Source organism: Cebus imitator, unplaced genomic scaffold (genome assembly GCF_001604975.1).
Source record: "Cebus imitator isolate Cc_AM_T3 unplaced genomic scaffold, Cebus_imitator-1.0 Scaffold85, whole genome shotgun sequence".
In the NCBI taxonomy this organism is placed as follows: Eukaryota; Metazoa; Chordata; class Mammalia; order Primates; family Cebidae; genus Cebus; species Cebus imitator.
In genome coordinates, this window is record NW_016107400.1 from 6367258 (window position 1) to 6378242 (window position 10985).

The following is a 10985-nucleotide window of genomic DNA, read 5'->3' on the forward strand; positions in this document are numbered from 1 at the left end:
TCCTCCCCTTCCTTTTCTCCCTCTCTCTTTATTTCTCCCCTTGTCTCTCTTCCTCTCTTTCTTTTTTGAGACGAGGTCTCACTCTTTCATCCAAACTGTAGTGTGGTGGTGCAATCATGGCTCACTAGAATTCCCAACTCTCAGGCTCAAATGATCCTCCTGCCTCAGCCTCCTGAGGAGCTGGGACCGCAGGTGTGGACCACCTGCCTGGCTAATTAAAAAATAGTTTTTATAGAGATGGGGTCTCCCAATATTGTCTCGACTGGTCTCAAACTCCTAGACTCGAGTAGTCTTTCCACCTTGGCTTCCTAAAATAGAGGCATGAACCTCTACCACATGAACCCCCTTCTTGTTTCTTAATACTGGTTTTTAGTTGCAATTTGTAGCAGTTCTAGAATGAACTTGAGAGTTCCTTAACTTTTTCAAGCCTCTGTTTCCTCATCTGTCAGATAGGAATTGTGACATTTTATTAATTCAACAGTTATTTGAGTTCCTCACATGTGGCCCTCAAATTCTTTGATATTCTTTTCACTGAGAAATTGGGTCTCTCCTTGAATATGGGCTCTCTGTCTGCTTGATTGATGGCATGCATCAGAAATGACACTGTGCCAATTTGTGGGTCAGACCTTAAGAAACTCTCATCCTCTACTTCCTATCTTTTGGAACTCTCACTGTTGGGATTCAGCTTCCATGCCATGAATTCCAAGCAGCCAGTGGAGAGGCCCATATGAAGAGGAACTGCCCCCATTGGCCAAAGCCCTGGGTGAGTTTTCAAATGACAGCCCATACCAACTTATTAGCACATGAATGATAATCTTCAAAGTGGACAGCTCAGCTTCCAGTCAAGCACAACTGCTGATGACACATGGAATAGAGATGAACTTTTATTTATAGTATCCAGTTGCTTTTTATTAATTTACTTGATATAATTTTAAATTTATTCTTTAGAACAGAGCTACCCAAATACATATAATGCAAGCCATGTAAATCATTTTACATTTTCTAACAGGTACGTTATAAAAAATACAAACAGAGAAGGTGAAATTAATTTGAGACAGAAATTTGATTATCAATATATCAGAAATATTATAATTTCAATATGCAATAAGGATAAATATAATAATAATTATAATTATTTGGAGACAGGATTTTGCTCTGTTGCCCAGGCTGGAGTACAATGGTGTGATCATGGATCACTGCAGCCTCAATCTCCTAGGCTCAAGCAATCCTCCTGCTTCGGCCTCCCAAGTAGATAGGACTACAGGTGTGCACCACCACACTAGGCTAATAAAAATTATTTATGAGGTATTTTACGTTATTTTTCATACTGGATGCCTAAAATTTAGTGTATATTTTTATGCTTGAAATCATATATCAATTCAGACTAGCCACATTTCAAATGCTCAGCAGCCATGTGTGGCTGCCGTGACAACTGTGTTGAAGACTGCAACCTTAGAATAGGGGGGTTGAGGCCGGACGCAAAGGCTCATGCCTGTAATCCCAGCACTTTGGGAGGCTGAGGTGGGTGGATCACCTGAGGTCAGAAGTTTGAGGCCAGCCTGGCTAAAAGGGTGAAACCCTGTCTGTACTAAAAGTACAAAAATTAGCCAGGCGTGGTGGTAGGTGCCTGTAATCCCAGCTATTTGGGAGGCTGATGCAGGAGAATCACTTGAACTTAGGAGGCAGAGGTTGCAGTGGGCTGAGACTGCGCCATTGCACTCCAACCTGGGCAACAAGAGGGAAACTCCATCTTGAAAAGCAAAAATAAAAAAAAGAGGTATACGGGGGATATTAGACAAACAGAAGAGGTGAAGACAGGCACACAAGGAGAGGGTAATGTAAAGACAGAGCAGGATGGAGTGATGTGGCCACAAGCCAGGGAAGCCAAGGAATGCTGACAGCCTCTAGAAGCCGCATGAGGCAAGGAAGCGCTCCCTTCTGAAGCCTCCAGAGGGAATGTGGCCTTGCTGACACTTTGACTTATAGTTTCTGGCCTCCAGAATTATGAGAGAATACATTTTTGTATTGCTAGCCACTCTGTTTTGATATATGTGTGTGTGTGTGTGTGTGTGTGTGTGTGTATGTGTGTGTGTGTGTGTGTGTGTATGTGCATATATATATGTGTGTGTGTGTATTATATATATATGTGGAGTTTCCCTCTTTTTGCCCAGGTTGGAGTGCAATGGCGCAGTCTCAGCCCACTGCAACCTCTGCCTCCTGGGTTCAAGTGATTCTCCTGCATCAGCCTCCTAAATAGCTGGGATTACAGGCATCTGCCACCATGCCTGGCTAATTTTTTAATTTTTATAAACACACACACACACACACACACACACATATATATAATACACACACGCATATATACACACAAAAAAATACACACACACACATATATATATAATACACACACACACACACACACACACACACACACACATATGTTTTGAGATGGACTCTCGCTCTGTCACCCGGGCTAGAGTGCAGTGGCAGAATCTTGGCTCACCACAACCTCTGCCTCCTGGGTTCAAGTGATTCTCCTGCCTCAGCCTCCTGAGTAGCTGGGACCACAGGCGTGCGCCACCATGCCCAACTAATTTTTTGTATTTGTAGTAGAGATGGGGTTTCACTGTGTTAGCAGGATGATCTCGATCTCCTGACCTCCTTATCTGCCTGCCTCGGTCTCCCAAAGTGCTGGGATTACAGGTGGGAGCCACTGTGTCTGGCCTTTTTCTGTTAGAATTTTTTATGGCAGCCACAGGTCTGTAACGAAGAGAACTTGGACGCCATTCCCTGCCAGAGCAACGTGCCCGCTCACTGCCTCTGACATCTTTCAAGTGGCCAGCATTCACTCCTTCCTGAATAGAGTGGGCCTGGGGGGCTCTGGTGACACGGAGGGAGGGCACATTCCCAATCTACAGGGAGCCACTGTCCTGCAGCACCAGGTGGCACCATGCCATGTTGCCCTAATCTCTTGCCTGATCTACTCAGTTGACCTCTTCACCACTCTTCTGCCTCCACCCTTTCTCCCCTACAATAGAATTTGCACATAGTAGCTAGCATAAGGGTAAGCTTTTAAAAAGAAAACCCTGTAAGTCATATCAGGCCACTCCTCAGCTTCCAACCCTCCAATGGCTTCCATCCACTGGAGTTAAATCCAAACTCCTTATCACATTTACAAAGTCTCTGGGGCCGTGCTACCTCCCTGACCTCATTTCATAAGTCCTCTCCCCTCTCTGTTCATCCAACCACTGAGGCCTTCTCGCTGTTTCTCCAACACATGTAGTATGATCCTCCCCCAGACTCTTTGCATTTGCTGTTTTCTCTGTCTGGAACCTCTTGATAGTCCCCTGGCTCACTCTCTTACTTTATTCAGGCCTTGCTCAGATGTCCCTATATTATAAAGGTTTTCCCTATGGTCTTTATAATAATGCTTTATTTTTCTTTAGAAACATTCTATTATACACCACCTGGCATGGATTTGTTAGTTGGTTAGGTTATTACTCCCCCTTCCCCATTAGACTATAAGCTCCATGAGGGCAGGGACCTTTGTCTGGTTTATTTAACAGTATCTGGAACAGCACATAATACGTGCTCAGTAAGCATTTGTTAATTGAAAGACCAAATGTATGAATGAATGCAGGAATGCAGGTTTCATTTAGTTATATCTTTTTTTCCTAGAGAAGTCAGAATCTGGATATTTAGGTAAAATTCTATGACATGTGAACTAAAAAAATAAAAAAAATAAAACATACTAGGTTAGCTTAAAAAAAAAAGAGTATCTGGAGCCACCAGTTTGAGACCCCTGACCTACAGGAATCTGGGTCCTATGGGAACCACATTTCTCATCCTCAGTTGGTGCAATGTCTTCAGGAACCAAGTGGCTCTTCTCCATCTACAGTCCTTGCATCCCCAGGCCCTGGCGCCATGAGGTACTGTTTGTTGTTACAGACCAAAGTCATTCAGGGCACTTCATTCAAAAGGCAGGATGTGGGCTGTGAGCTTCCAGCTCATCAGTTCAAAGGAAATCTACTTCAGCAGCAATGTCTCCTGGGATGTTTTCCCAAGCCTCCCTGGGAGGTGGTGGGGCCTCTTAAAGGACTAATAATAGACAGGCACATCCAGTTTTCCAAACATGTCAACCTTAAAAGTAATGCTATTTTTTCCTTTTTACCTTTGAATTACTATGTAGGAGAGGGACATTCTATTATTGCAGCCCTTACTCTCGATATGCTACCTAATAATGACTTACCACTCAGCAGCTTCCAGGCAAAACTGTCATAGTGGGACCTGAGCTCTTGCAATTCCAGCCCGCCCTCCTTCATCCACCGCTACTCAGGTTCACCCCTTTGTCACCAGGATGCTTTGTAGTCAGGCCAGCCCAATCGCCATTCAGCAACGGTGTGACTGTGGGTGTGTCTTAATCACTCTGAACTTCACTATCCTTATCCATAATGAAAGTTACCAGACCTACATAGGGCCGTTGTGGGGGCTAAATAAGACAGCACAAGTACCTGATGCCCATCAGTCACTCGATATTTATTATTAAATGCCTCGTGGATGTGAGTGGGAGTAAGGAGTGCTGTCCTTTAAGTCTTCATTCATTCACTTGTTCATCCATGCACTCAATCAGCTAATATTTATTGGGCTCTTAGGAGGTGTCAGGCACTGAGCTTGGTGCTGGGTAACATGATGGTGAACAGCCCCTTGCTCTCACAGAGCCTAGGTCTGGTGAAGCAGCTCACGGTCTAATGAAGCTCTGTGTTCCCAGAGTGGGGGACATGGTGGCAGTGGGTGTGTTTAGGCCTCATGCATGAACAGGGTGCTAAATAACACTGAATTACGCATATAGACAATTATTACCCTTTCAGTTAGCTTCAGATCCCATCAAGGAGAGGGTCCCGGTTGGATATTAATGTCTTTAACCCTTCTCTAACATTTGTTAATTTCCTCTCTTAGCAAATAAAAGATGACTTCAGTCGGAGATGCTTTGGACAGATGACGGCACCTGGAGATATTTTAATAATATAGATACCTCTTGCTATTCAAACTCAAATAGATAAAAAGAGATAGGCTCTTTTCCCCCCAGTTGGTGCACAAATATGACCAGAATTTGTGAAGACGAGTCAGAAATGAATGAAATTTGGAGAAATATTGATCTACTGAAATCCTTCCTCCCGACACAATTAGCCCTATTTTACAGCAGGGGAAACGGAGACCCTTTGCAGAGGGGATGGACACAAGGTAGGGAGTTCTTTTCCAAACGTGCAGGCAGCAAGCAAAGCCAACAATCTTCTTTGTGGTGGAGTTAGAGATATATAAGATCGCTCCTCCCCTACCTCTGCAGAACGTGTGTGTGTATGTGTGTGTAAGTGTGTGCGGCCACAAGCCTTTCCTAATGAGTGACAGAGGGAGCCCATCCCTCCAGGAGACGCGTGCAGAATGACCAATGGGATGGATGGGGGTGGATGGGTACCAGTCTCCGCAAAGGCCCGAGTGGAATTCGCTGCGCCCCACCCCTTCCACTCCCTCCCCTTCGCCCCGTAGGTCCTTCCACTCTCGCTCCTCCCGGGGGCACCCAAGGGGCTCATCTCCTGAACGCGGGCCCAGAGGCCGAGGACGGGGTGGGGTGAAGGGAGAGGCTCAGGTTCGGCGACCCCGGGCCACAGTCCCCGCGCTGCAGCGCTGCGGCTGTGCACACTTCGCCGCGAGGCCGGAGGCCGCCGGGGCGCCGATATGTAAAGCAGCTGGCGGCGCTGGGCGGGGCCTGGGCGAGATGCAAATGAGGAGGGCGGGGCCGTCCAGGGGCTCCGCCTCCCTCCCCCGCAGCTGGGGCCAGCGGTGCCAAGCGCAGCTGGACGAGCGGCAGCAGCTGGGCGAGTGACAGCTCCGGCTCCGCGCGCCGCGGCCGCCAGAGCCGGCGCAGGGGAAGCGCCCGCGGCCCCGGGTGCAGCAGCGGCCGCAGCCTCCCGCGTCTCCCCGGCCCGCAGCCCGCAGCCCACAGCCCGCGCTCCCGCGGCCCCGGGGCCGGTACCTCTCCGGCTCCGGCTCCCCGCGCGCAAGATGGCTGACCCGGCTGCGGGGCCGCCGCCGAGTGAGGGCGAGGAGAGCACCGTGCGCTTCGCCCGCAAAGGCGCCCTCCGGCAGAAGAATGTGCACGAGGTCAAGAACCACAAATTCACCGCTCGCTTCTTCAAGCAGCCCACCTTCTGCAGCCACTGCACCGACTTCATCTGGTGAGCGCGCGCGCAGGGCACCTTCCCCGGCCCCCGAGGGCAGCGCTGCGCCGGGGACCCCCTCTCCGCGCCCCGGGACCCCGCGTCCCCTGACTCCCCGCTCCGGACCCTGCTGCCGGGGACTCCGGGAGGGACTGTCCTGCGGGTGCCCTGTCCTCACCCCGGTCCCAGACGGGCCGCCGAGGGGCACCTCCTGCCTTTTCCTGCTCCCAGGCACCTCCAGAGCGCCCAGGGGCAGCGTCGCGGGCGCCTTTGCTCCACCTGGCTAGAAGCGCGCGGGGTCTGTGCCTGCCCTGGAGGGCAGCGCCTCGGGTGCTCTCCGGCCTGGGGTTCCCTGTCTCTCCTCCTGCTTCCGGGCGCGAGGAGCCCTAGCCCCCACCTCTTGTTTCCGGAGGGCAGGGCCCTGGGTGTCCTTCCTTATCTCCCTGCGGGCATGGGATATCCTTTCCCTCTCTTCTGTGCCTCCGGGCAGCGCCATGTGTTATCTCCCATTGAGCCTCCCCGAGGGCCTGGGTTCCCCTTTCCACTCCTCGGTCCTCCCCTCTCACATCACTGCGGGCCCCCTTTTCCCGCCCCCCGTCTCTCCAGTCGTGGGGCGTCCTTTCCTCCTTCCCAGTCCCCCTCGCAGGGGACACCACCGCGGCGGGGTCACTCTTGCCTTCCCTCTGAATGCGTCTTCATCTCTTCTCTTCCTCTGAGGGTGCTCGGGGCATCTATGGGCAGATCTCCCGCCTGCCCTCAGCCCCGACCCCGACGGAAACGGTTCCCCCTATCCCGCCACCTGGTGGTCGCAGCCTTCTCTCTTCTGCAGAGTGAGGGGAGATGGGGGTTACAGCCGAGCTCCCACCTACCCCCACAAAGGCGGAAGAGTCTTGGGCACCCGCCTGTGGCTGCGAGGTTGCACCTGGGGTACAGCGGCGGGGAGGAAGGGGAGTGACTCTGTGGGGAACTAGCTGGAGGCTGGGCCCCCGGGGCTGCCTGACATACACCTCCTTCTGCTTTTGCAGGGGCTTCGGGAAGCAGGGATTCCAGTGCCAAGGTAGGCTCTGGGGCTTTGGGGGTGCTATTTGTGGGAAGAGAGGGCGAAAAAGACTTTATAGAAGTGACTGAGTTAGGCAGAGAGTGAAAGAATCACGTTGGTCAGAGTGACCTCCCAGGCTAGGAATTCTTCACCACAACAGGGTCCTTTTAAGGGGTGTGTGTGTGTGATTGGGGCCGATGGAGCTGGGAGACTTACATGGCAAGGAAGTGCACCTACCCTTCCTCCTTTCCCAGCTCTGGAAGAGTCAAAGCTGTCTCCTGAAGAGATCCTGACATGATCAGTTCTGCTGGGGGAGAAAGTGTCTTCCCGGGATGCTTCTGGGAGAAATTGTCCTCCTCAGTTCCTCCTCCTTTCTCTGCCCATGTCCCTGCCTTATCACACCCAGGGAGGTTCTGCCTCTCCCTGCCTTGCAGAGGTCTCTGCAGGTGGCTGCTGCTCCTCTGCAGATGGTGCATCCCCTAGAAAGGTGACTGTGTTTGTCCCATGGGCCTCCTCTCTCTCTGAAAGAAGTAGTTCTAGATGGGGTGTCTCTCAGATCCTGGTTTAAATCACACTCTCTATCTTCTGGGTAGAAACACAAAGGTCTCCAGGCACTGGTTACCTGAGTTCCTGCATCTGGCTTGAGATCCTGGACTCTAACCAGGGGTATCAAACCTGCTGGTGGTGGCTTGAGATTTGATTATGTGTAAGGTGCCCCCTCCCCCCCACTGCTGTCTCTGGGGCTCATGTCTAAAAGACAGATTGCAAATTGGCGTTCCAGGACCAAAAGTCACCCACAGCTCTGTGTAGCCCTTAGGGTGTCTTAAACATTTTGTGAATTTGATGTCAACATTTTAGGACTGGGAGATTTCACATATACATCCTAATTTCCAACTTTAACTTTGTTGAGAAATGGTCTCACTTTCGTGTGCAAACAATCGTTTGGAGCTGAGAGCCGTTATCTTAGACGGGGCACAGCCTTACCATTTTGTCTCAGTTGATCCCAGTTAGGACCACTTCACCCATTTTTGGGCCCTGTAGGCTTTTAAATTTGTGACCTCTGATCTGGAAAGTTTGTGTGTGCATGGTTTTCTTTCTTTTTAAATTTAAATTTTCACTCTTAGCCTTGGTGAGATTGAGTTTGGTAAGAAACAGCACATTCCTGGGGTATTGTATCTTTCGGGGCAAACTGACCACCTCCTTGGTGAGCTGGGTTTAAATCAAAAGAAGTATTTGAGTGTGGAAGTCTGACATGTGATTTAGCACTGACTGACAGTTTTGTGGCTGTATCTCCACCCTCCAGGGAAAAGTAAAGTGATCCCTAGTGAGTGTAGGCAGCATTGTCAGTGGTGCAGAATGTTCGCTTGCTGGCAGCATGGCACTGTGCTCCTCTGAGACTCATGCTTACTCTTCTGAGATCAGGGCCTCAGTGGGCTCAGTGAGCCCTGCCAGCCTACCCAGCCTCTCTTACCAAGATTTGGACCTTCCACACCACACCAGAGGACTCCTCAAACCTCTTTAAGTGGCAAGAACTTAGGCCCTGGTGCAAACAAGTTTAGATTGTTTTCTTGAACTTTGACCCCTCAAACAAAACGCCAGTGGTGTCTTGGTGCTGGAATGTGTACTTTCTTCTTTGAGGTTGCCTTTCATTTGCATGAATCAGTTTCAGTCTTTGTCTCTTGCTGAGGCCGGGGGCGATTTTTGAACATTTTACCACGGCTCTTCTGTGCCACCTGCTCTGCTGTTATTGATGGATGGGAATGGCACTTTGGAATGTGCAAAGCATGACACATCTGAAATAGGAGATCCTTTAACTCAAAGTCTGGAAGATAACAGGAATTTTCTGGTGTTATGAGAAAAAGGCAGAATTAAAGTTTGTAATGATATATAGCCACTTTAGAGATAGGAGTGTCTTTTTTTTGTTTGTTTGTTTAAAGACAGGGTTGCATTCTGTTGCCCAGGCTGGAGCACAGTGTTATGATCAGAGTTCACTGCAGCCTCAAACTCATGGGATCAGGTGATCCTCCTGCATCAGCCTCCTGAGTAGCTGAGACTACAAGTGCACACCACCACACCTGTCAAATTAAAAAAAACAACAACAACAAACTTGTAACAAAGGGGCCTTGTGATATTGCCTAGTCTGGCCTTGAACTCCTAGCTTCAAGCAGTCCTCCCACCTCAGCCTCCCAGTGTTGGGTTTACAGGTGTGAGCCACTATGCCCTTCTGGACTGTCTATTTTAAAAATTTTCTTTTTCTGCTCCCTGTCTCCCCACTAAGAGGCAGTGTAGAGAAGTGGGCATGTGCACAGGCTACCAGGCAAGTCCCTGTCAGTCTCAGTCCTGGCTTTGAGACTTCCCAGGCATATTACTTAACCTCTCTGTATTTCAGCCTCCTTGCCTATAAAATAGGGACAATAACAGTACGTTAGTGTTGCTGAGCAGCTGCAACTCATTGCAATATCCAAGATGCTTGGACCAGAGCTTGGCACAGAGTAAGCTCAGAAAATATCAGCTCTTCTGATTGTCCCCAGACTACCCCAATGGTGGGGCAGCTGGCACAAGAAAAGACTGGCTCTGCAGGGTTGCTTTGCTATGGGACTGGCTGCCAGGTAAGAGTCAAAATTTAGCCATGAACATCTGGTCACTCTGTGTGGCTGCTTTGATGGCATATTCCATTTGGGCAGGAGTAGGGAGGAGGGAGGGGAGGGGCAGCTTGGCAGTCCCTGAAATTAATATGTTTAGAATGGGGGCATATAGGAAGGAGGGAAATTTATCCCTGGCACTGCATTGCCTGGGACTAATTCTGGAACTATAGAGGAGTTTCTTAGTATCTGATTGTTCTTGGTACCAGATATTTCCTCTGAAAGTGAATCCACTTACAATGGAATCAACAGTTTATACAAAACACATAAGGTTTTATGATCTCACTTAAGTCAGCAATCCAGAGCCCAGAGCCCAGAGCCTCAGGTTCATTTCAGCTTTCTGGTCCACTCCCTGGGGAGTTACAGTTGTCTCATGGTCCAAGAAGGATGCTAGACTCTGCAATCCTCACACCCTTCCTTCAGCTAACAGGAAGGAGGAAAGGTGTAAAGAAGGGCACATAGAACATGCTCGGTGTCACCTGTGGGAGTTGCTCAAGATCCTTCTACCTATATCTTATTAGCTAGGGTTTAACCATATACCCACCTCTTGCTGCAAGGGAGCATGTGGGAAATGTAGTGTTTATTTCAGGCAGCCACTATTTAGGGGATATTTTCATTTCAAAACTGTAAGCAGAGAGAGGATATTGTTTCTGCCACTCCGGTAGGAAATGTGTAGGATGATCTCAAGGCAAAGAAACCATTGAGAGTTCCCTTCATGGCCTGTTATATTGTCGTGGAAATTGGGAACACTGCTATGGGTTGGGAGAGGAAGGATGGAAAGCCCATAAACCATGAGAAATTATGGATTTCTGTGTGCTCACGGGAGCTTAAGAATAGATTTTCTTGCTTTGTATGATGATAGGACAAACCTCTAGGTTGACTACCACATAATTTCTCCCTTTTTGTTTCCACTCTGTCTATTTCTTACAAAACCACTCTCTGGGAGGCAATTTAAGAATGTATTTGATGACAGGGAACTGGGGCTGAAGATCCCTCTTGTGAAATTGCCTAAATTCTAGAGTAGAAGTGGTACTCCTTTGACAAGCAAGGCAGATTTCTCTCTATGGCATTCTTTTTTTTTTTTTTTTT

At 49.2% G+C, this 10985-nt stretch overlaps 1 protein-coding gene across 4 annotated transcripts in view; it reads left to right on the forward strand.

Annotated features, from left to right (window-relative positions):
* The first annotated feature begins 6025 nt into the window (after positions 1-6025).
* Positions 6026-10985, forward strand: part of PRKCB (protein kinase C beta) — a 388392-nt gene continuing 383432 nt past the window's right edge. For 2 of the 4 annotated variants that reach the window (XM_017534411.2, XM_017534410.2), the window contains exons 1-3: positions 6026-6233; positions 7241-7272; positions 8395-8398. In XM_017534411.2, coding sequence (XP_017389900.1) covers positions 6061-6233; positions 7241-7272; positions 8395-8398 — 209 coding nt within the window. In that variant the 5' untranslated portion in view covers positions 6026-6060. The remainder of the gene's footprint in view (positions 6234-7240; positions 7273-8394; positions 8399-10985) is intronic. The other 2 variants (XM_037740591.1, XM_017534413.2) reach the window with 2 other exon arrangements.